Raw genomic sequence first — 25,728 nt, 5'->3', positions numbered from 1 at the left:
TACAACATCCCTGGAGAAAACAGGTATTCTCCATCTTCCTTTGCAACCAGACAGGCTCATGTGACTAAATTCTCACCAGTGAGATACAAGTAGAAGTCTCATACAGAGCTGAGGGTGTGTGGCTCAGTGAGCACCTGCCTAATGAGCACAAGACCTTGACCCTGTACTGCCAAAAAATCCATCTCACATGGAACGTCTAGAAGCTGGGAGGTACCCTTTTCCCCTTCCCATTCCCCCCCTTCTTACTGCCTGGGATATGCAATGGATGACTGTAGCTCCAGTAGCCATCTTAGATGATGAGAGACCCTGATAAATGAAGCCATGCTCTGGGGACAGAGGAACACAAAGACAAAAGAAACATGGAAGTTTGGTGACCATGTCATACAATCCCCAGATTGCCTGCTTCTGGTCTTGTTCTACACAGGAGAGAAACAAAATTCTATCAATCTGAAGATTCTAGCATTTGAGATTTTCCAAACTTAACCCTAACCATCATAAAAGGGAAGACCAGAACCACACAGCCTGTGCACAGGACACTGCCAAGAAAAGATGCCCATGGCAGGCAGGCGGCCCACCTTCTGGGAGTCCACCGGCACCTTTAGCCCGTCGGGGCTTCAGCGCGGGTGGGGAGTCGAAGGTGGCCGCTGTTCCCCCGGTGGTGCTGGTCATGGGGGCGACAGGGCTTGGTCCTTTTGGTTTGAACCCCTGCTTGCCAGGGCTGTACACTGGAGGCGTGGGGTACACTGGGGCCTCCACACACTGGTTTGGCACCTAGAAGGACAACATTGTGAGGCAAAGAGCCCTGGAAGGAATGGGAGAGTTCCCCCCACCCAGGACTTGCTCTGTGGTTCTGACTGATCTGTCACTACCTCACAACCCTAGGCCCTCCACCTGGTCAGCCACCCCAAGAATCAAGAGCCACAAGCAGTTTTGGAGTCAGGCTGCCTCAGTTCAAATCTAGAATCTACCACATACCACCTAAGTGGGATTGTTATGTTTTTGTTTTTTTTTTTGACAGTCCTAGGGCTTGAACTCATGGCCTGGGCACTGTCCCCAAGCTTCTTTTGCTCAAGGTTAGCACTCTACCACTTGAGCCACAGCGCCACTTCCGGCTTTTTGTTTATGTAGTGCTGAGGAATCAAACCCAGGGCTTCATGCATGCAAGGCAAGCACTCTACTGCTAAGCCACATTTCCAGCTCCTGGCATTTTTTTTTTTTTTTTTTTGGTCGGTTGTGGGGCTTGTACTCTGGGCCTGGGTGCTGTCCCTGAGCTCTTCAGCTCAAAGCTAGCATTATACCACTTGAGCTATGGAGCCACTTCCAGTTTTCTGGTGGTTAATAGGAGATAAGAGTCTCAAGGACATTCCTATCAGGGCTGGCTTTGAACCGCGATCCTCAGATCTCAGCCTCCTGAGTAGCTAGAATTACAGGTATGAGCCAGTGACACCCAGCTAGCATTGAGTTTTAATTCCTGTATCAGTTTCCATTCTGTAAAACTTCCCACATAGGGCTGCTGAGAGGGTCACCTGAAGCAGCAGGTGCAGCGATTAGAAGAAGGGCAGCAGTAGTGAATAAATGCCAAATAAACACAAGCTACATAGCTAATGAAATAGGAGATATTTATGCCAATAATTTAGGGGAGTCTTCTCCCCAAAGGCAGGTATTCCTGACTGATCTACTACCTGAGAGTAGCTTATACTTCTGTAGCTTTATACTCTGCTTCCTCCTACCTTCCCAGGGTTTACATTTTCTATCTGTACATAGGATTTTTTTTTTAATTTTATTTTATTTTATTTGAGAACATACTGTACAGAGGGGTTACAATTACATGGGCAGGATAATGCATACATTTCTTACCAAGCATTGCAGCCTCCTCCTTTGTTTACCCTTCACCTCCCTTCCCACCCTCCCCCCTCTCCCCCACCCAATCAAACCCCCCCCCCCCACTCCGACATTGTAAAGCTGGTTTTGACATGACATTTTGTACTTCTCATTGTTGCAACAGGTCCACCTGAATCTGTACATAGGATTTTTGATTCAAGTTCTCCCATGAGGTGGGCACTCCATGAGGCCTGGGGTGGGGTCTTGCTCCCCAGGACACTCCAGCACGGTGTCTTGCATACAGCTGGTTCTCATGTGATGATGACCATGATTAGTTCCCCATTACCCGCCCCCCCCCCCCCCGCCCTGCCCTTCTACCTCCACTTACCTCCAGAGGGGGGTAGGGCTGCATCCCCAGTGCCTGGATCTCCACTGTTCCGCTCCCAGCCAGAGGTGCAGTGGCACTGTATACTTCTACCACACCATTCCCTCCAGGGTTAGGGCGTCCAGGAGGGCCCAGGTTCTGGGGTGGTGGAGGTGGAGGCTGAGGGGGTGGGGGTGGGGGTAGAGGTGGAGGTGGCGGAGGAGGAGGTGGAGGCTGGGTGAGGTAGCTGGGCACAGAATGCATGTTCAGGCTGCTCTGCAATCAGAAGAGAAATCAAAGCATTAAGGTTGATAGCCGCGTGTTGGATCAGCAGTGCAGGACTTTGCCAGTAGCTGGCCTGTGCAAAGACAGCTACTCACACAGCAGCTCAGAGGAAGGGGCTCTGGAGAATTCCAGACCTGGGGGGTGATCAGCTTGATGCTGCTGTCTTCCCTATGAGTGTCAGTTAAACCAGCCCAGTATGTACAGAAAAGGGTTAAATGGGACATCTAATGTTGCCATTATATGAGGGGCCTGTTTATAGGGCTGGCTCTTCATGGGCGTCAGAGAACTTGGCTTGATAAGATTGTTTTATCTACCCAGCAACACTGACTACTCTGTCCAGCTTTCCTAGTGCCAACAGCACAGTTTGTGAAGAATGCCTACCTCCCCTCTGGGAGTGTGCAATTTTGCTCCTTAGGTATATTAGAAAATCTCAGGAAGCCACTATGTGGTATTTAGTTATTTGTGCTGTGCTCAGGGCTTGAACTCATGACTTAGGTGCTCTCTCTAAAGTTCTGTGCTCAAGGCTAGCACTCTACTACTTGAGCCACAGTTCTACTTCTAGCTTTTTGGTACTTAACTGGAGATAAGAGTCTTATGGACTTTCCTGTCCAGGCTGCTTCCAACTATGATCCTCGGATCTCCGATCTCCACCTCCTGGGTAACTAGGATTACAGGTACCAGGCTGGTTTTTTGTTTTTTGTTTTTCAATTTTATCTAAAATTCTAAATTGGGGGTAAGTGAAGGAAAGGGGAAAGGGTGACATTGTCAAAACAGGAAATGTACTAATTACCTAACTACCTAGCCCCTCTGTATAACACCTTAGTAACTATATATGTATGTGTGTGTGTGTGTGTGTGTGTGTGTGTGTGTGTGTGTGTGTGTGTGTGTATGTATATATACGTGCATATGTATATATATATTTATGTTATTTTATTTTTTGTTGGTCATGGGACTTGAAATCTGGGCTTGGGCACTGTCCCTCAGATCTTCAACTTAAGGCAAGCGCTCTACCACTTGAGACACAGCGCCACTTCTGGTTTTCTGGTCATTTATTGGAGATAAGAGACTCATAGACTTTCCTGCCCAGGCTGGCTTTGAACTGTGATCCTCAGATCTCAGCCCCCTAAATAGCTAGATTACAGGTGTGAGATACCAGCACCTGGCCAAAAATATTTTTTTAAAAGAATAATACAGGGGTTGCTGTGCTGGGAATGTGGCTTAGTGGTAGAGTGCCTAACATTCATGAAGCTCTGGGTTTGATTCCTCAGTACACATTAGCAGAAAAAGCCAGAAGTGGCACTGTGGCTCAAGTGGTAGAGTGCAAATTCTTGAGCAAAAGAAGCAGATGGACAGTGCCTGGCCCTGAGTTCAAGCCCCAGGACTGGCAAAAAGCAAAAACAAAAAAACAAATAGGAGTTGCTAAGTACTGGTGGCTCATACCTGTAATCCTCATTGATTGCAAGAGGTTAAGGTCTGAGGATCCTGACATTTGAGGATCCTGGTTCTAGCCAGGGTAGAAAAGTCCATGAGACTCTTATCTCCAATAAACCAGCAAAAAGCCAGAAGTAGAAATGTTGTTCACATGGTAGAGTGCCAGTTGAACAAAAAAGCCAATGAAAAGTGCAAGACCTTGAGTTCAAAAGAAAAAGACTAAGACAGGAGTCAAAATACTGAACCCCAATATAGCAGCTTCCCCCCCATAGCAGGAACAGCCCAAGGAAAGATAGAGAGTAACCCCTCTGTGTGGGGAAGCTGAGACAGAGACACTTTTTTTTTTTTTTTCAGTTGCAGGGCTTGAACTCTGGGCTTGGGCGCTATCCCTCAGCTCTTCAGCTCAAGGTGAGCGCTCTACTGCTTGAGCCAACGCGCCACTTCTGGTTTTCTAGTAGTTTATTGGAGATAAGAGTCTCACAGACTTTCCTGCCCTGGCTGGCTTTGAACTGTGATCCTCAGATCTCAGCCTCCTGAGTAGCCACCGGTATGAGCCACCGGCACCTGGCCAAGATTCTTTTTTTTTGTCAGTTCTGGTGCTTGAACTTAGGGTCTATGCACTCTCCCTGAGCTTTTATGCTTAAGGCTAGTGTTCTACCACTTTGAGCCACAAAGTTTTCAGATGGTTAACTGGAGAGAAGAGTCTCACGGACTCTCCTGCCCAGGCTGACTTTGAACTGCCATCCTCAGATCTCTGTCTCCTGAGTAGGCAGGATTACTATCATGAGCTACCAGCTCCTGGCTTCTACAAGATTCTTAATCTGCAAAGGTTAATATGCAAACCTGAGATCAAGACTATGTAAGATTTTCCCAGCACATACAAGGCGAGAAGCCCACTGGCTCCTTACCTGCACAGGTGGGGGCCCCTGGGGCATGGGCTGGTCCAGGGATGTAAAGGCTGACATGGCAGACATGAGCACATCGTCGCTCACCAAGATGTTCCCTTGCACCAGGGTCTGGATCAGTGGGGATGGGGGCACTGTGATATATGTGGAGATCTAAACAGCAAGAAAAAAAACAAACAAACAGCAAGAGGTAGAGACACATCTGAGGCTCTGGCAGGAAGCTGAGGGAACAATGCAAAAGCCCTAGTTTCTCAGGACCTACAGACCTAGGGTCCACTGCCACCTTTGCTGGTCCCTGTTTTGGGCCTGGGCAAGTCATCTACCTCAGCTGAATCCTCATCTACCATATGAGAATGAGTAACACTCCTCTGAAAGCCATACATCTTATGATCCAACCATAATGCCTCCTGCTTTCCATTGTAGGCAAATACTAACACAGTCACAGAATTCCAGCCTTGGAATTACTGTAAACAACCTAAATATCCATCTTTAGAGGATATAGATTTAAAATAGCATGGGCTGGGATGTAGCTCAGTGTCAAAGTGCTTGCCTAGCAGGTGCAATGCTCCAGGTTTGATACCCAGTGCCACAAAAAAAAAAAAAAAAAAAAGATAAAATAATGCATAAATCCAGGGTTGGGCTGGGTGACAGTAACTCACACCTGTAGTCCTCATACCTGAGAACTGTGGGGTTTTGTTTTGGTTTTTTGCCAGTCCCAGGGCTTGGAGTTCAGGCTTGGGCACTGTTCCTGAGCTTCTTTTGCCAGCAGTCTACCACTTGAGCCACAGCACTACTTCCAGCTTTTTCTCCTTATGTGGTACTGAGGAATCAAGCCCAGGACTTCATGCATGTTAGGCAAGCATTCTACCACTAAACCACATTCCCAGCCCATGGATTATGGTTTTTGAAGCCAGACAGGGAAGACAAATCAAAGAGACTCTCATCTCCAATAAGCCAGTAGAAAGCCAAAAGTATAGGTATGGCTCAAGTGGTAGAACACCAGCCTTGAGGGAAAAAGCCAAGCAGGAGCACAAGGCCTTAGTACCCCATCCCTTCCCCGCCTCACATACACACATATTCACACTCACAAAACCTGCTGAAGGACTGAACAAAGAAACAATGAATATACCTGGCGATTGGCAGGAGGTGGGACCTGCTGGACCGTGGCTGGTGCTGCTGAGGGTGTGTAGATGCTGTTGGTAGCCAGGGAGACTGTGGCCAGGGCCGGGGCATTCCCCTGACACTGTTCCCGCTTGTGGGTCATAAACGCTGGCAGTGAGTTGAACTGCTTTTTACACTTCCCGCAGAGAAATACATCCTCATCATCTAGGGGTCAGACCGTGGGGCAGTGCCAAGGGGCCAAAGCAGAACAGCAAGAAAAAGCAAGAGTAAGTCAGAAAACAACACAGCGAGGACCAGGAGGCTGTGGCTGAGCTCAAGAGCAGTGACTCAGATGCCGTCCATGACCAGCCATGCTTGTGTCAAGTATCAGCCTCGGGTTTTCCACAGCACCAGCAGGGGTGTTGATTGAAAAATTCAGTTGAGAAATTCAGAACCTTTATCCTGCCTGAATTTATTCATCAGCCACTAGTGGATCATACCTCCCCATGGTTCTGAATCTACTGCTTCCCCATGCCCAGCTGCAACTCTCAGATCAACTGGTTCTGCAAGGCACCACTCCTCCAAGAGGTCTTTGGAAAATTTGCAGCCACAATTCCTATCTGTGTCCTTAGCCTATCAGTTTTCTCATCCCTATCAAGCTATGCATCCCCTTGGGAAGGGAAACGTGTCTTATCACCATAGCTGTGCTACCCATTGAGCAAGTAGGCCTCAATGGACATTGACTGAGTGAATGAAAAGTTAACTGAAGCTGGGCTCCATGACTCATGCCAGTAATCCAAGCTACTCAGAAGGCTGAGCAGGCAAAAAAAATTTCAAGACCCACCCCCAACCCCTCTGCCACCCCCATCACCAATAAAAAGTTGGGCATGGTGGTGCATGTACCTGCCATGCCAACTACCCAGGAAGTACAAATAAGAGTTTGGAGTTTTAAGCCAGCCTGGACAAAAAGTGAGACTCAAATAAAAAATAATGAAAGCAAAAGGACTGGAGGCATGGTTCAAGTGGTAGAGTACCTAGGAAGCACAGGGTTCTTAATTCCAATTCCAGTATTACAGAGAGAGAGAGAGAGAGAGGAAGGAAGGAAGGAAGGAAGGAAGGAAGGAAGGAAGAAAGAAAGAAAGAAAGAAAGAAAGAAAGAAAGAAAGAAAGAAAGAAAGAAAGAAAGAAAGAAAGAAAGAGAGAAAGGGAGAAAGGGAGACAGGAGAAAGAAAAGCTAACTAAATGGCTAACTACGGTAATAGCACACATCACTAAGGACCTACCTCAATCATATATACTGGTCAAACCCTTAAAGCATTGTTACTGAATTAAAATAATTTTCTTTTCTTTTCTTTTTTTTTTGGGTCCAGTAGTGGGCCTGAACTCTGGGCCTGGGCGCTGTCCCTCAGCTCTTCAGCTCAAGGCTAGCGCTCTACCACAGCGCCACTTCCGGCTTTTTTCTTTTTGCTTATGTGGTGCTTGGGAATTGAACCCAGGGCCTCAAGCATGCAAGGCAACCGCTCTACCACTGAGCCACCTTCCCAGCCCCTGAATTAAAATAATTTTCTTCTCATGTCTCACTGTTGCTGAATTAAAACAATTTTTTATCTGGTGTTAGAGATTGAACCCAGGATCTTACATTCTACCTCTAGCTACATCCCCTCATTTAGTTATTTAATTTTGATTATATCTTCTTATCACTAATACAAATTTTAGCAGGAAACATGGCTTCCTAGCCAAAGAATATGTTTCCTAGCCTGTTTTGCAGCGGGGCATGTCATGTGGCTCAATTCTGAGCAAAAGAGTAAGCGAAGAAATGTGATATGTATGCAACTTTCCTCTGAAGGGAAAGGATATAGCTGGGTAAGGCTGCATACACCCATAATACTACCACTCGCCTGGCCCAGGTGGCTCACACCTGTAATCCTAGCTACTCAGGAGGCTGAGATCTGAGGATCGTGGTTCAAAGCCAGCCCAGGCAGGAAAGTCCGTGAGATTCTTTTTTTTTTTTTTTTGGTTGGTAGTGAGGCTTGAACTCTGGGCTTGGGCGCTGTCCTTGCGCTCTTCTGCTCAAGGCAAGCTCTCCACCACTTCCAGTTTTCTAATGGTTTATTGGAGATAAGAGTGTTATGGACTTTGCTGCCTGGGCTGGCTTTTAATCTTGATCCTCAGATCTCAGCCTCCTGAGTAGCTAGTATTCCTGCGCCTGGCTAATAAGATTTTTTTTTTTAATTGTGAACATACCATACAGAGTACAAAGGGGTTACAATTACACGAGCAAGGTAATGAGTACATTTCTTATCAAGCATTCTTGCCTCCTCCACCTCCCCTCCACCTTCTGTGAGATTTCTATTTCCAATAAACTACAGAAAACCAGAAGTGGCACTGTGGCTCAGGCGGTAGGGTGCTCGCCTTGAGCTGAAGAGCTGAGGGACAGCGCCCAGGCCCAGAGTTCAAGCCCCACAACCAACAACAATAAAAAATAATAATCCCACCACTCTTCATGAGTGAGTAGGATGTCAGTTTGGGGCCTAGTAAGACTCCATCTCAAAACAACAAAATAAAATAAAAATAATGAGGGCTGGGAATGTGACTTAGTAGTAGAGTGCTTGCCTAGCATGCATGAAGCCCTAGGGTTGATTCCTCAGTACCACATAAACAGTAAAAGCTGGAAATGGTGCTGTGGCTCAAGTGGTAGAGTGCTAGCTTTGAGCAAAAGAACCTCAGGGACAGTGCCCGGGCCCTGAGTTCAAGCCACAGGACTGGCAAATAATAATAATAATAATAATACAGTGTGACTTTGACTTTCTTTGTCCCTTCATGAGCGAGCTGGGCAGCTTTTCTGGAACACATGCTGAGGACAGCAGTCAAAAGAAAGACATCCAACTGCCTACTTGGGGCCTTAATCCCACAGAAACTGTAAGAACTCTTGTAAAAAGAGTTGGAACTGAATCCCAAGTACTCGTGTAAGATTCTATGAGGTAGGACATTTCCCATTTTCACAGATATGGAAACTGAGACATAGAGAGGTGGCCCAGCACATAGCCAGGAGCTATAGAAATTAGGTTCAAGCTGGGTGCCAGTGGCTCATGCCTGAAAATCCTGTAAATGCCTGTAAATTCAGGAGGCTGAGATCTGAGTATCATGGTTCTAAGTCAGCCCAGGTGGTCTGTGAGATTTATTTATTATTGTTATTTATTTATTTATTTATTTATTGCCAGTCTTTGGGGCTTGAATTCAGGGCCTGGGCACTGTCCTAAGTTTCTTTTGCTCAAGGATAGTGCTCTACCACTTAAGCCACAGTGCCACTTCTGGCTTTTTCTGTTTATGTGGTACTGAGGAATCGAACCTAGAGCTTCATGCATGCTAGGCAAGCACTCTACCACTAAGTCACATTCCCAGCCCTTCGTGAGATTCTTATCTCCAATTAACCACCAAAACCCCAGAAGTGGAGTGGAGCTGTTGTTCAAGTAGTAGAGTGATAGCCTTGGGCTTAAAAAAAAAAAAATCCAGTCTCCAAGCTCTGAGTTCAAGCTCCAGTACTAGCCTTGAGCAAAAGAAGCTCAGGGACAGTGCCAAGGCCCTGAATTGAAACCCCAGGATTGGGAGAGAGAGAGAGAGCGAGAGAGAAAGAGAGAGAGACAGAGAGAGAGAGAGAGAGACAGAGAGAGAGAGAGAGAGAGACTTAAATCTGAGGATCAGATCTGGTTCAAAGCTAGCCTGGGCAAGAAAGTCCATTAAGACTCTTATCTTTAACCAAAAAGGAAGTGGAGTTGTAGCCTAAATGACAGAGCCCTCATCTTGAGCAAAGAAGCTCAGGGACAGCACCCAGGTCGTGGTTCAAGTCCCAGTACTGGCGCGCGCACACACACACACACACACACACACACACACACACACACACACACACACACACACACACACACACACACACACACACACACACACACACACACACACACACACACACACACACACACACACACACACACACACACACACACCATAAGATGTATAATTGACCACAGAGAACTTAAACAGGGATTTCAAAAAAGTCCTTGCCTTCTCTGGTCTCAGGGGTTTGGCTCACCAAACGTTCTCTCCATAAAAGGGAAACTGGGAAATGACTTTGGGGTTCTTGTCATTCCCATATCATGATACCAGCTCCCAACATTCACCAAGCAGATACTCACCCAAGGGCTGGATGGCAGGGGGGGCATTGACACTTTGGCCTGTTGGATCGGGGACTGCTCCTTGGCCATCCAATAATGACTGCACAGCCAAAACAGTCTGATTGTCCATTCCTGTAACAAGGAAACACAAGTCTGGGGAATGGTTCAAGTAGCAGAGAAACTGTCCAGAGAGTTCAAACCCCAGTACTGCCACAAAGTAAAAAACGTAACACAGATTCTAGAAGCTGGACCCAGCATCTGGTCTGACTTCACCTGTATAGGCCAGACCCACCACCAGGTCACCTGTGTGAAGATGAAAGTCTCCCCCTATTTCAGTGTTAATATCACAAGATACGGGGCTGGAAACACAGTTCTGGAATAAAGATTAAACTCCTCAGCCTCTTGCAGCTAGAAAAGACCACATGCAGGACCAAGAGACTTGAAGGTGGTATAGGAAGCTCCATCTCCCATTCTGCCTCATAGAACGGGAGCACAGAACTCTACCCAGAACCACAAGGGCAAACTCTAGGGACTCTAGGGATAAAAAGCCAGAAAGCGGGGGCTGGGAAGGTGGCTCAGTGGTAGAGCCCTTGCTTTGCATGCATGAGGCCCTGGGTTCGATTCCTCAGCACCACATAAGCAAAAAAAAGAAGAAAGCCAGAAGTGGTGCTGTGGCTCAAGTAGTAGAGTGCTAGCCTTGAGCTGAAGAGCTGAGGGACAGTGCCCAGGCCCAGAGTTCAGGCCCCACAACCAGACCACCCCCCCCCAAAAAAAAAAGCCAGAAAGCAGCCAGTCATCAGTGGCTCACTCCAGAAATCCTAGTTATTCAGGAGGCTGAGATCTGAGGATTGCAGTTTGAAGCCAGCTGAGGCAGGAAAATCTGCAAGCCTCTTTTCTCCAATTAAGCACCAAAAAAAGGCCAGAATAGAGCTGTGGCACAGGACTATGAGCTCAGCTCAGTGGCCCAGCAGGTGCTTAGCAGATACAAGGTCCTAGGTTCATACCCAGCAACCCTAGCCTGCCCCCCAAAAAAACAAAAAACAAAACCAACCTTGAGCCTGAGTGGTTCCTGTGGACTTTCTGTGAAAGAGACAATCTTTCAGCCACTGACAGGTTGAACCACTGCTTACTCATGGCTGCCGCTATTCCCAAGTCATACAACCCCTCCAGACATGGTATGGCCCCTTCTTACTTACCCATACCCCAAGGCTCACAGTGTGTTCCCTTCAACATCTAGTGTATAATGGTTGAGTGGGCCAACTTCCAAACCTTTCCCACCCACTCTAGTGGGACTGAAGCCCACACCTTCCACCAAAGACCATCTGATGGCATCAATATGCCATGAAACCCATGCTTTTTGGCTCTAGGTACATCCTGCCTGGGTCTCCTTCATCTTGCTGGGCCTGTCATCTCTCTTCCTGTCCATCTGCTAAATCTTGCTATCTAGGATTCCTTCTGTCTGTATTCTTCCCTTGCGCCCTCCTGCACCATCCCTGGGCAGACCAAGATTGAGAGCTTCAAACCTAGGGTTCATGCTTTTCTGAACATACATAAAATCAAGTTTTAGTAACTGGATGTGAATCTATATGTGAATACTTACAGAATTTTTATGTATAATAGTGAAAACCGGGCTGGGAAGGTGGCTCAGTGGTAGAGCACTTGCCTTACATGCTCGAGGCCCTGGGTTCGATTCCTCAGCACCACATAAGCAGAAAAAAAAAGCCGGAAGTGGCACTGTGGCTCAAGTGGTAGAGCGCTAGCCTTGAGCTGAAAAGCTGAGGGACAGCACCCAGGCCTAGAGTTCAAGTCCACAATCAGACCCAAAAAAATAAGTAAATAAATAAAAGATTTCTTTAAAAAACAAATCCATGAACATAAGACCCTGAGTTCAAGCTCCAATAGTGGTACAACAAAAAAAAAAAAGGTTATGTGCTTTAGGAGTCTACTGTTTTACTCTTGAAAAAAGTTGTTTCTATTTATGTGGTATTAGAGATTGAACTCTGAGCCTCATACATGGTGCTCTACCACTAAAGGCACATCTCCAGCCCCTCCTTTTATTTTTTGCTGGTTCTGGGGCTTGAACTCAGGGCCTGGGCACTGTCCCTGAGCTTCTTTGTGATAAAGGCTAGCACTTAAGCCACAGCACCACATATGACCTTTTCTGAGTAGTTTATTGGAGATAAGTGTCTCATGGATTGTCCTGCTTCAAAAGGTGATCCTCAAATCTCAGCTTCTTGTTTAGCTAGGATTACAGGCGTGAGCCATAGTGCCCAGCTCCAGCCCCCCCCCCCCTTTTTTTTGGTTGGTCGTGGGGCTTGAACTCTAGGCTTGGGGCGCTGTCCCTGCCTTTTTCAGCTCAAGGCGAGCACTCTACCACTAGAGCCACAGTGCCACTTCTGGTTTTCTAGTGGTTTATTGGAGATAAGAGTCACACAGACTTTCCTGCTCAGGCTGGCTTTGAACTAAGATCCTTAGATCTCAGCCTCCTGAGTAGCTAGGATTACAGGCGTGAACCACCGGCACCTGGCTGTCCAGCCCCTTTTTGTGTGGTTACTTTTCAGGTAGTTGTCTATGACAACTTGGGCTAAGATCCTGCCCAGAGCGGCTCCAGTTACTGGCCTCTGAGCTTAGCCATTGTGCTTTCCCCCCAAATGAGATGACAGCAACATACCACTATACCCAGACATTGGTACCACTATATCCAGACATTGGTTGAGATAGTCTTACAAACGTATTTTTTGCCCAAGCTGGTTTTGAACTACAATCTCCCAATGTTTGTATCCCAAATAACTAGGATTGCAGGCCTGTGTCACTTTCACCCCCAACTCAAAATTCTAAACAAGATTCACAGTTCCCAGGAGTCTGGGATACTGGGAAAGAGGAGGGAAGAATAACAGCTGAACAATAATTGGTCAAGGTGGAGCTAAGCTGTATTGACAGGTAGAGAGTGAATACTCTAATGTTACAAGGTGTTATCCCTGGGAGAAACTGAGGAAGGATTCTTGGGATCACTCTTTTTCTTTTTCTTTTTTTTTTTTGGCCAGTCATGGGGCTTGAATTCTGGGCTTGGGCACTGTCCCTCAGCTCTTCAGCTCAAGGCTAGTGCTCTACCATTTGAGCCACAGTGCCACTTCCAGTTTTCTGGTGGTTTATTGGAGATAAGAGACTCATGGACTTTCCTGCCCAGGCTGGCTTTGAACTGTGATCCTCAGATCTCAGCCTCTTGAGTAGCTAGGATTGTAGGCATAAGTCACCAGTGCCCAGCTTCTATGATTTCTTATGATTTTCTGTATGATTGCCTGCTGAGATTCCTAAACCAAAATTCAAAATAAAACACCGTCTAAAACTGTCACCATGGGCTGGGAAGGTGGCTCAGTGGTAGAGCGCTTGCCTTGCATGCATGAGGCCCTGGGTTCGATTCCTCAGCACCACATAAGCAAAAAGAAAAAAGCCGGAAGTGGTGCTGTGGCTCAAGTGGTAGAGCGCTAGCCTTGACCTGAAGAGCTGAGGGACAGCGCCCAGGCCCAGAGTTCAGGCCCCACAACCGGACCAAAAAAAAAACAAACAAATAAAACTGTCACCATAATTGTCATCCCTCGTCCCCTATGTCTGTTCCTTTCAAACATAGCCCTGGGAGGCACCTCATCATTCTTCCTCCCCTTATTTCTCCCCCTTCCATTTCTAGACCTTTCGCAAATCTACGTTATTCTGTTTCCCAAATATGTCAGAAATCTACTCTTTCATCCTCTCTCATGTCCTTTAGCCAAGGCCAAGATCAATTCTCAACCTGGGAAGACTCCTCACTCATCTCGTGTCTGTCAGGCTGGCCCTCTCCAGTCTGTTTCTGATGCAGCCCAGGGGGTGAGAGAACTTTATAAAACATACATCAGATTGTGTGATCCCCTGCTGAAAACCTTTTCTTATCTCCACACTGATCCCAAGATAAAGTTCAGAGCTTCATCCACACAGTGGAGGCCTTGGCATGTGGGGGACTGCTCCCCACATGAACCGTGAATCCTAGGAGATCAGGCTCTCTCAGGGCTTTGCAAACGCCATTACCTCTGCCTGGGTCCCTTGGGCATCCTCTCCCCTGGATCTCCAGTTCTGCTGCCCTTTCCTCACCAAGAAGGTATCTTAATGTCCTAGGGAACTGACTACCCTTCATTTATTTTTGGTGCTGGTGATGGAACTCAGGGCCCATGTACACTAAGCATGTAATCAAACACTGAGTATCTCCAGCTGATTTCTCTTTTAATTTCATTACTCATTACACGAACATACTCTTGCAATAAATAGTCAACAATGCAACTAAAGAAAAAGTAGGTCCTTGGAGAGCCCCTCTCCCCCATTCTAACCCTCTACACCCATCACTCTGCAGCTTATCACCGTGGAGCTCATCTTCATCTGTTTCCCCCCACCCCCAAGGTTGGTTGTATAATTTCTCCATACTCTCGCAGTAGGGAGAGGTTCCAGTATCTTGCTAAGTGTTTGCTAAGTGAGATTCCTAAAACGGAACCCCTTGTAGTTGGGGGCCGCTCTGATCCTCCAAGAAAAGGAAGTGGCTGAGAGCTTTTGTTTCGTTTTGTTAGTAGTGGGGCTTGAACTCAGGAGCTGGGCTCTGTCCCTGAGCTCTTCAGCTCAAGGCCAGCACTCTACCTCTTTGAACCACAGCACCACTTCCGGTTTCCTTCTTGTTACTTGGAGCTAAGAGTCTACAGGGACTTTTCTGCTGGGGCTGGCTGATCCTCAGCTCTCAGCCTCCGGAACAGCTAAGATGACAGATCTCTGAGACCTGCAGGACTCAAATCGGTCAGTGCAGCCCACTTGCACTGTGCATGCCAGCTGCACACCTGTCTCGGCACAGCCCTCCACGAACATTCTCGAGCCTGTATCCGCAGCATCTACTTCGTGTCCCCGATCCCACTCCCCAGCAGGTGTGCACGGAGGGGCTCGAGGTGTGCTGCCTCCCACAAGCTTGCAGATCCCAGCACACAGTCGACACTGGGTAGTGTTCGGGGGCTTGGATCTGAGAGCACCGCGCCGGGCACAAAGCGGTCTCCTTTCTCGCTCTGCATTTAAAACTGATGCCTGGGCGGGGAGAGGGGGGTGCGCGCCCAGGGTCGGCGGGCTTGGGTCTGGGCGCTCAGCGCAGGGAGTGCACGCAGGCGGCGCCTCTCTCCTGCTGATTTAAGACACTACATCCAGCAGGAGACACGCAATGTGCTTCGGAGAAGTTCCCGAGGTGAGGGCGTTGGGTTCCACCGACCCGGCCGCCCCGACCTCCCCGCCCCTCCCCGGCCCGCCGGCCGGCGCCCGCGCAGCCTCGCCGCCGCCCGAGTCCGGCTGTTCTCGGCGGGATCACCCTCCCGCGGCCGCCCCCAGGCCCCGGGCTGCTCCGGCCCTGCGCCCTCCTCTCCCCGCTGGGCTGGCCAGCCTCGCTTGTTCCTCGCCCAGGGTCCCCCGCAAACAGCCTCTATCCCCCCCCCCCCAGGCTGCTCCGGGTCTCATGCTCCCCGGCTGTTCCGGGCCTCGAAACCCACCCCCCAGGCCTCCCTTCCCGGCTGTTCCGAGCCCGGGCCCCACCCCCAGCCTCCACACCCCGGCACTTCCCGGCCGGCTGTCCCCAGCAAACAGCCTCTACCCTCCGGCTGTTCCGGGTCCTGTACCTCCCACCCCCGGCCTCCGCTCCCCGGCTGTTCCGGGCCTCGATGACCACCCCTCCCCGGCCTCCGCTCCCCGGCTGTTCCCGCCCCGAGGCTGTTCCACCCCGGCGCCCTCCGCCCCGCGGCCGCCGCACGGCCTGGGCCCGGCGCTGCGAGGGCGCGGCGGGAGGGGGCGCCACGCGGAACAGCCGCCGCCCCGGCCCCGCCGCGCTCACCCTCCAGGGCCTCGAAAATCGCCTGCGCCATCTTGGAGCCGCCGCCGCCGCCGTCGCGGGAGCCCAAGCGGGGCGACGCGAGCATTGTGGGAGCCGCGACGGCCAGGCCTGGGCCGGCAGGGGGCGCTCGGGAGCCGCCGTCGCCGCCGCGCCCCCCGCCCTGAAACAGCCTCAGCTCGCGGGACCTCCTGCCATTCCCGGGCTCTCTGCGACCCGTTCACTGGCGCTTAGGGACCCCCCCCCCACTCCTCTGAGCCTCCAGCTCCACAGACCCACACCTGCCGCGCAAACAGGACCTCCCCATCTTTATCTGAGCCCCCATTCCTCCCCTCGCGGGACCTGACCCCATTCCCACTCCCAATGCACGTGACACGCCGCACCCCAGCCGCGCAGCACCCACCCTGCCGCACACACAGTACACCCCAGTCTCTCAATTTGAACCCCTGCCTCACCCCGACCCACCCAGCTGTCACAGGAACCCCAACTGTGTCCCCCTCAGGTGACTGTGTCTCCCATCTGTTGGATTCCCCCATGGTTGCTGCTTCACCCCCCAGTTCACCTTTCCGGGGGGTCTCCATTTTACCCCTTCTTGAATCTCTGGGGCACGATCTCCGTCACTAATAAAAACCCTAATACCCATGGCAGCCCCTTCTGACCCAGCCTCTTGGAGGGACCTTCAAGCTCTCCCTCAATTTATGTCCTGTCCCCATCCACATAGTCTCTTACTCATTTTCAGTCATGTGCCATGGCTGCTTGTGGAGGGCCTACTATGCACTGAGTTCTACTGTGGCTCTAGAAATTCAATGTCCTGGTGCTGGGAAGGTGGCTTAGTGGTACAGTGCTTGCCTAGCATGCATGAAGTCCTAGGTTCAATTCCTCAGTACCACATAAACAGAAAAAACTGGAAGTGGCGCTGTGGCTCACGTGGTAGAGTGCTAGCCTTGAGCAAAAGAAGCTCAGGGACAGTTCCCAGGCCCTGAGTTTGAGCCTCAGGACTGGCAAAAAACAAAAACAAAAACTGGACTATCGAGGATTTGACTCTGAATGTTCTCAATAGTGTGTGTGTGTGCACGTGCACGTGTGTGTGCCAATCTTGGGACTTTTTCAGGGCCTGGGCACTGTCCCTGAACTTCTTTTGCTCAAGGCTTGCACTCTACCACTTGAACCACAATGCTACTTCCTGTTTTCTGTGGTTTATTAGAGATAAGAATCTTCTGGAGTTTTATGACCAAGCTGGCTTTGAGCTGCAATCATTAGATCTCAGCTTCTTAAGTGGCTAGTATTACAATCCTGAGCACTGATACCCACCCGGCTCTCTGAGCTTCTTTTTGCGTTTGAGCCACAGCTTTAATTCTAGCTTTTTGGTAGTTTTGGTTTTTTTTTTTAGTTTTTGCCATTGGTGGGGCCTGAACTCTGTCCCTCAGCTCTTCAGCTCAAGACTAGCACACTACCACTTGAGCCACAGTGCCACTTCTGGCTTTTTTTGCTTATGTGATGCTGAGGAATCGAACCCAGGGCCTCATGCGTGCAAGGCAAGCACTCTACCACTGAGCCACCTTCTGAGCCCCTTTGTTAGTTTATTGAAAATAAGAGTTATTAAGAAAGTTGACAAGATGGGCTGGGAAGGTGGCTCAGTGGTAGAGCACTTGCCTTGCATGCTCAAGGCCCTGGGTTCGATTCCTCAGCACCACATAAGCAAAAAGAAAAAAGCCGAAAGTGGTGCTGTGGCTCAAGTGGTAGAGCGCTAGCCTTGAGCTGAAGAGCTGAGGGACAGCGCCTAGGCCCAGAGTTCAGGCCCCATGACCCGACCCAAAAAAAAAAAAAAGAAAGTTGACAAGAAAGGAAAGAGGAATAGATAAGACTTGATTCTCAACAGGCTAGGGCTGTTTATTGCAAGTGAGGAGCACAGATCTTCCTTTGTATATGGAAGTTGTGCAAGGGGGAGGATTTGGGGTCAGGCTTACATGGAGTCTGAGCAAGGAGGCAGAGGTTAATCAAAAAGCCATTAGTTCTGAGGAGGTGAGGGCTTTTTGGTTGGGCCCACAGTGTTTACAGCTGGGCTTAGGTGGATCGCCCTGCCTGCGTGTCAAGCATGTCCGCACATACCTGGGGTTTTGCCTGGTGTATGCACCTGGGATAATAGAGTGGGGGTCAATTCTTCTTATTCCATCTTTAGATACATAAAATAATTGGGCCAACAGGGGCAAGGCAAGTCTTTCATATAGGGTCTTTGGATACATAAAAAAGATAGGGCTGTAAGAGAAGACAGGGAAAGAGGTAAGACTCTTCTTTGGAAGTTCTTTGTCCTATTGGGGATTTATTACCTGAACTGTTCTGTTTGGGATCTATGGTGCAAATAGTCCCATTTGAGGTTTTTGTTTTTTGTTTTTGTCGGTCATAGGGGTTGAATTCTAGGCCTGGGTACTGTCCCTCAACTCTTTTTTTTTTTTTGTCAGTCATGAGGCTTGAACTCTGAGCCTGAGCCCTGTCCCTCCCTCAGCTCTTCAGCTCAAGGCTAGCACTCTACCACTTGAGCCACAGCGCCACCTCCAGTTTTCTGGTGGTCTATTGGAGATAAGAGTTTCACAGACTTTCCTGCTTGGGCTGGCTTTGAACCGCGATCCTCAGATCTCAGCCTCCTGAGTAGCTAGGATTACAGGCGTGAACCACCAGCACCCAGCTGTCCCTCAACTCTTGAACTCAAGGTTACCTCTATACCACTTGAGCCACAGTGCCACTTCCAGTTTTCTGGTGGTTTATTGGAGATAAGAATCTCACAGATTTGGGCTGGGAAGATGGCTCAGTGGTAGAGCACTTGCCTTGCATGCTCGAGGCCCTGGGTTCGATTCCTCAGCACCACATAAGCAAAAAGAAAAAAGCCGGAAGTGGCGCTGTGGCTCAAGTGGTAGAGCGCTAGCCTTGAGCTGAAGAGCTGAGGGACAGCGCTCAGGCCCACAGTTCAGGCCCCACAACCGGACCCAAAAAAAAAAGAATCTCACAGACTTTCCTGCCCAGGCTGGCTTTGAACCATGATCCTCAGATCTCAGCCTCCAGAGTAGCTAGGATTACAGATGAGCCACCCGCCTGGCTTTTAAGACAATTCTTACTTTCCAAATCCTTTCTTATACGAAGGAAGCCATTTTTTGTTTTATTACTTTCCCTAAGGCTTTCTTTACTATTTTTTTTCTTTCTTTACATTGCCTAATTTCCTTACTGTTTCTTTCTTAGTAGACAATAGTTAAAATTGTAGTCAAAAGGCAAATAAGTGCCAGGCAGCGATGGCTCATACATGTGATGCTAGCTACTCAGGAGGCTGAGATCTGAGGATCCCTGTTCAAAACCAGTCTGATGGCTGGGAAGGTGGCTCAGTGGTAGAGTGCTTGCCTTGCTTTTGTTTGTTTGTTTGTTTGTTTTTTGTTTTTAGTCTGGTCCTGGGGCCTGAACTCTGGGCCTGGGTGCTGTCCCTCAGCTCTTCAGCTCAAGGCTAGTGGTCTACCACTTGAGCCACAGCACCACTTCCGGCTTGTTTCTTTTTGCTTATGTGGTGCTGAGGAATCGAACCCAGGACCTCAGGCCCAGGCCCAGGCCCAGAGTTCAGGCCCCACGACCAGACCCCCCCCCCCCAAAAAAAAAAACAGCCTGAGCAGGAAAGTCCATGAGACTCTTATCTCCAATAAACCATGAGAAAACTGGAAATGGTGCTGTGGCTCAAGTGGTAGAGTGCTAGCCTTGAGCTGAAGATCTGAGGGACAGCACCCAGGCCCAGAGTTCAAGCCCCATGACTGACAAAAAAAAAGAAAAAGAAAAAAGGAAATACCAGTACCAAAAAACTAAAAAAGAGGGCTGGGAAGGTGGCTCAGTAGTAGAGCGCTTGCCTTGCATGCTCAAGGCCCTGGGTTCGATTCCTCAGCACCACATAAGCAAAAAGAAAAAACCCGGAAGTGGCACTGTGGCTCAAGTGGTAGAGCGCTAGTCTTGAGCTGAAGAGCTGAGGGACAGTGCCCAAGCCCAGAGTTCAGGCCCCATGACCGGACCCAAAAAAAAAAAAAAAAACTAAACTAAAAAAGATTACTTTTTTACACTATGATGACAGTTTTTATGTATTACAATGAGATTACTTTGAACATGTTCACACACATACACACACTTGTGTGCAAAGTTTTAAGGAGCACTTAGGTTTTTTATGAGTCTTTTTTTTTTTTTGGTCATGGGGTCTGAACTCTGGGCCTGGGCGCTGTCCCTCAGCTCTTCAGCTCAAGGCTAGTGCTCTACCGTTTGAGTCACAGTGCCACTTCCGACTATTTCTGCTTATGTGGTACTGAGGAATCGAACCTAGGGCCTCATGCATGCAAAGCAAGCACCCTACCACTAAGCCACCTTCCTGGCCCCAAGGAGCACTTAGGTTTTTCAAAAATGAAAATTGGCTGTGTTTTTTGGAATTCCAATGGCAAAAGACATGCTTGTCCACTGTATGATAGAACTACAGGGTCAATGCTAGAAAAACAGGCAATACCAAACAAAATACAAGGCAAAACTGAAGCCACAAAACAGTCTCCATGCTTAAACCAACACTGATAACAACAACAGAAAACTTTTAAAACAATTTTGGTAATGAGACATATTATCATATGAATTGACCTTTGAACACCTAGAGGAGTGAAGATGGAGAAGCTTGGTGAATGAGTGAGAGGGTTGAGTGAAAATCCACATTGTGGCATTTGTCTCTTCCTAGATATTAGTCTCTAGGTCCTGCAGAGAGAATTGGGGGAAGAAAGGGTTTCTCAGGGAGGCCTTTAGCAGCCTCCTAGAGGAGTTTGCCTTAAAGGAGAAATTAGGAGTCCAGATTCTGAAGTGAGTAGACTCAGGAAAAAGGAAAAGAATGGATTATTAGCTGACAATAAAAACAAAAATATCGGGTTTGTTTTGAGTATGCTATCTGTCTTACTGCTCCCATTATGGGATTTTTGGGTGGGAAAAGTAGAGAGAAGTAAGAGAGAGACCCTGGTCCCATGTTTGCTGGCCAGCCACTGTCAGTGATGGCGGTCAAGCAGCGCTGTTAGCTTTTGCTGTGACTACATTGACAAGATCAAGAGCTAGGGGGCTGGGAAGGTGGCTCAGTGGTAGAGCGCTTGCCTTGCATTCATGAGGCCCTGGGTTCGATTCCTCAGCACCACATAAGCAGAAAGAAAACAGCTGGAAGTGGCACTGTGGCTCAAGTGGTAGAGCCCTAGCCTTGAGCTGAAGAACTGAAGGACAGCGCCCAGGCCCAGAGTTCAGGCCCCACGACCGGACCCAAAAAAAAAAAAAGATAAAGAGCTGGGCATGGTGGTTTATCCTGTAACCCTAGCTACTCAGGATGCTAAGATCTGAGGATCGGTTCAAAGCCAGCCCAGCCAGGCAAGAGAGTCCGTGAGACTTATCTCCAATAAACTACTCAGAAAAACTGAAAGTTGGGGGCTGGGAAGGTGGCTCAGTGGTAGAGCACTTGCCTTGCATGCCTAAGGCCTTGGGTTCGATTCCTCAGCACCACATAAGCAAAAAGAAAAAAGTTGGAAGTGGTGCTGTGGCTCAAGTGGTAGAGCGCTAGCCTTGAGCTAAAGAGCTGAGGGACAGCACCCAGGCCCAGAGTTCAAGCCCCATGACCAACCAAAAACAAAGATAAAGTTTCTTTACTTTTGGAAGCTTTCACCCACTCCTTCCCAGTGTCAGAAGGCAGGCAGGCAGGGGGCACAAGGGCAAAGGTTGACAGAGGGAGTTTGTTTAAAAGACAGTTTACCAATTGCAGAGTGGAAGAATGTGTTTACAAGAGCAAGGGAGGAGAAAAGACTTGGGCTTAGGGAACCTCTGATCCAGGATGGCTAGCCTTCAAGAGGAAACCTAGAGTGGGTCCCTGGGACTCTGCCTGTGTCATACTCCAGAGTGCGTAAGTCCAAGAGTTGTCAGCTGGAATGGAGGTGATTTAATGGCAAATGATCCTCCATCTGGGGGTCATCAGAATGGGGGGAGAGGGAGAGAAGACAGATTGAGCTGTTACAAGACAAGCAAAGTTACCTTTTTAGAGGAGATGGCTGGGAGCCTTATATCTGAGAAGGACTTGGTGAGCAGTTGGCAGGAGAGCAGGTTGTAGGGACCTCTGGAGCTGAGGTAGAAGGGCTTGGGTGTAGGGGACCTGGGACCACTTGCTGTTTTCATTGGAGAATTGTTAAGATGAGTAAGAGTAAAATCAAAGGTTCCAAATTCAGGCCAATGGAGGACATTGTTTAAATGATATTGGGGCTAGATTTTGGTAGACAAACAAGTCAGTTTTCTTTGACTGCAAATCAGCCAGCCCAAGCCTTAAGATTGTGCTACAGGCAAGCCAATGGGGTGTCTTTAGGAACAGACAATTTGGAGCTCATTTTCGAAAATTTGGTAGGACTACAGGAGTGACCTGTCCCATCGCTTCAGGCATCCCCGAGGCTTTGGGAAGGCAAATGAATGGATCCCAATAATTAGGAGAGGGTGTTCCCAAAGTCCTAATTAAAAGGTGTCACGGGGCAGAAACTCCTAAAGTCTCTGGGGACCCCACAGACAGGAAGGGAAGGACTCTGAGAGTCCCCAGATCTGTGTTGGGACATCTCTGCCATGGACCATAGCTGGTTACCTTGTTTTGAAGGCTTTTGGATGGTGGATGGAGTTGGTCAAATGGCTAAGGGCCTCCTGCCTGGAGATCGAGTCTGAGGACAGAGAAGAGGAAATAGTAAGCACAGGGGGCTTCGTGCTCCTGGTGGATGGAGACCTTGGAAAGAGAAGAAGGGTAGCAAAAAGCTCAATAAGAGGAAGCCAGGAGGTGACTGGCCCCTCGTGGAGGGGCCTCAGTTACTCCTAGAGCTTTTCCTCTCCTAGGTCTTCAGCACAATATGTTAGGAAAATGAAGGAGAAAGGAAAAAAGAATAGACTGGACTTGACTCTCAACAGGAATATATTGAGGAACAATGAGGGGCACAGCCTTCCTGTGGGTTTGGAGACTGCGAGGGGGTGGATTTTGGGTCAGGTTTATATGGGGTCTGAGCAAGTAGGGAGAGGTTAATGAAAAAGCCATTAAGTCTAGGGAGGTAAAGGCTTTTTCACTGGGCTCATGATGGAATGTTTACAGCCGGGCTTAGATGGGTTTCCCTGCCTGCAAATCAAGCACATCTACACATACCTGGGGTTTTGCCTATTTGTATGCACCTGGGATAATAGGATGGCAGCAATCATTCAAGAGTCTCATGGACTTTCTGCCTGGGCTGGTTTCGAACAGTGGTCCTCAGATCTCAGCCTCTGGAATAGATTGGATTATAAGTGTGAGCCACCAGCTCACTTGTTCTGTTTTTTTGGTCCATCGTGGGGCTTGAACTCTGGACATAGGTGCTGTCCCTGAGCTCTAGCTCAAGGCTAGCACTCTACCACTAGAGACACAGGGCCACTTCTGGTTTTCTGAGTGGTTTATTGGAGATAAAGTCTCACAGACTTTTCCTGCCCAGCTGTCTTTGAACAGTGATCCTCAGATCTCAGCCTCCTCAATAGCTAGGATTATAACCATGAGTCACCAGCACCCGGCTGTTCTCAGTTTTTTTACAGAAATATTTTGACCTGGTGCCTGTAATCCTAGCTACTCAGAAGACTGAGATCTGAGGATCGTAGTTCAAAGACGGCCTGGGCAGAAAGTTCATGAGACTCTTATTTCCAATTAACCACCAGAAAACCACTGGACGTGGTGCTGTGGCTCAAGTGGTAGAGTGCTTGCCTTGAAGAGCTCAGGACAGTGCCCAGGCCCAGAGTTCAAGCCCCACAACTGACCAAAAAAAAAAAAAATTTGGCCTCAGCCAAAGAAATAATCACAAGCATAGAACTACTAAAATTATAGTCATTCAAAGCTCTTTCTCCTTAGGAAACAACTGCAAACCACTGTTCTCAGTGCTACTGCTTGAGCCATGCCCACTTTAGCCATGCCTTCAATGCCTCCACTTCCCAACCACTGTTCTGACAGTTAGTTACCTCACAAACCCTCTATGGATCCTCACCCTCAAGGCCCATCCTGCCCTGAGCACCACCATGTTGTCTCCCACTGCTACTCAGGCTCTTTCCCATCTCACCTTGCACATGAGCCTTGAGCAAATATCCCCTCAGAACATCCGCTCTTCACTCAGACTCCACACACCTCTCACCCTCGTGTGAATCTTGGAGATCCAGGGCCCACCACAAGCTCTACATCCTCTTTCCCATTGCCTCTTGGGAAGAAGGAAGGACAGGGTTCCCTCTTCCCTGTCTTTAGCATCCCCACTGATCCATGGGTCCCAGATTCTTTTTTTTTTCTTTCTTTCTTTCTTTTATGTTGGTCTTGGGGCTTGAACTCTGGGCCTGAGCTCTTCAGCTCAAGGCTAGTGCTCTACCACTTGAGCCACAGCTCTACCTCCAGTGGTTTTCTGGTGGTTAATTGGAGATAAAAGTCTTAAGGAGGGCTGGGAAGGTGGCTCAGTGGTAGAGTGCTTGCCTTTCATGCATGAGGCCCTGGGTTCGATTCCTCAGCACCACATAAGCAAAAAGAAAAAAGCTGGAAGTGGTGCTGTGGCTCCAGTGGTAGAGCGCTAGCCTTGAGCTGAAGAGCTGAGGGACAGAGCCCAGACCCAGAGTTCAGGCCCCACAACCGGAACCAAAAAAAAAAAGAGTCTTAAGGACTTTCCTACCCAAGCTGGCTTTGAACTGCGATCCCCAGATCTGAGCTTGTTGAATAGTTAAGATTATAGGCATGAGCCATCAGCGTGTGGCTGGTCCCAGATTCTTAACCTCTCTCTCTTCTTTTTTTTTTTTTTTTAAGGTCCGGTTGTGGAGTCTGAACTTGGCCTGGGCGCTGTCCCTCAGCTCTTCAGCTCAAGGCTAGCACTACCACTTGAGCCACAGCGCCACTTCCGGCTTTGTTCTTTTTGCTTATGTGGTGCTGAGGAATCAAACCCAGGGCCTCAGGCATGCAAGGCAAGCGCTCTACCACTGAGCCAATTTCCCAGCCCCTTTAACCTCTCTCCTCTACAAGAGTTTCTCAGTATAACTTTATTACCATTCAAGTAACATGAATACATTGCAATCACTTCATTAAGGACAGTTGTTCAGCACCAGCTGTGTGCCAGGCACTGTTCTAGATGCCTTGGACACAGCCATGAAGACAAGAATCCTTGTTTTTTCCTGGAGTCATAGTCCAGCAGGTGAGATGGGCTATAAATGACAGAAAGAGACAAGAGAAAAGAAGAGCATCTCTGAGAAGACAGGCCTAAGAAATGAGATAGAGCCAGCTATGTGAAAAGGGACTAGGCAAATGTAAAGTGCAAAGGCCCTGAGGCCCAAACAGAAGGACACCGAGGGCTGGGGGTGTAGCTCAGAGATAGAACACCTGCTTGGCATTCACAATTCAAACCCAAACATACACACACACACACACACACAGGACCAGGCACTGGAGGCTCATGCTTGTAATCCTAGCTCCTCAGAAGGCTGAGATCTGAGGATTGCAGTTCAAAGCTATCCTGGGCAGGAAATTCCCCATGAGACTTTTTTCCCCCCAGTTGTGGGGTCTGAATTCTGGGTCTGGGTACTGTCCCTTAACTCTTCAGCTCAAAGCTAGTGCTCTACCACTTGAGCCACTGTACCACTTCCAGCTTTTTCTGCTTATGTGGTGCTGAAGAATCAAACCCAGGGCCTCATGCATGCAAAATAAACACCCTACCACTGAACCACCTTCCAAGCCCATCCCAGCTC

General features: G+C 48.7%; 1 protein-coding gene across 1 annotated transcript in view; it reads right to left on the bottom strand.

The window, feature by feature from the left end:
* Znf341 (zinc finger protein 341) overlaps positions 1-16,002 on the bottom strand; it is a 39,589-nt gene extending 23,587 nt beyond the window's left edge. Inside the window, exons 1-6 of the mRNA XM_042694572.1 lie at positions 15,958-16,002; positions 10,101-10,211; positions 5,936-6,132; positions 4,810-4,959; positions 2,210-2,461; positions 576-771 (exon numbers count right to left, since the gene is read on the bottom strand). Of these exons, the coding sequence (XP_042550506.1) occupies positions 576-771; positions 2,210-2,461; positions 4,810-4,959; positions 5,936-6,132; positions 10,101-10,211; positions 15,958-15,988 (937 nt within the window). The 5' untranslated portion in view covers positions 15,989-16,002. The remainder of the gene's footprint in view (positions 1-575; positions 772-2,209; positions 2,462-4,809; positions 4,960-5,935; positions 6,133-10,100; positions 10,212-15,957) is intronic.
* Between the last annotated feature and the right edge of the window lie 9,726 nt (positions 16,003-25,728).

The sequence above is a fragment of the Dipodomys spectabilis genome, unplaced genomic scaffold, assembly GCF_019054845.1.
Source record: "Dipodomys spectabilis isolate Male_0828 unplaced genomic scaffold, ASM1905484v1 ptg000175l, whole genome shotgun sequence".
Lineage (NCBI taxonomy): Eukaryota > Metazoa > Chordata > Mammalia > Rodentia > Heteromyidae > Dipodomys > Dipodomys spectabilis.
Note: the sequence above shows the minus strand (reverse complement) of the source record. Positions and strands in the feature narration are given on the sequence as shown.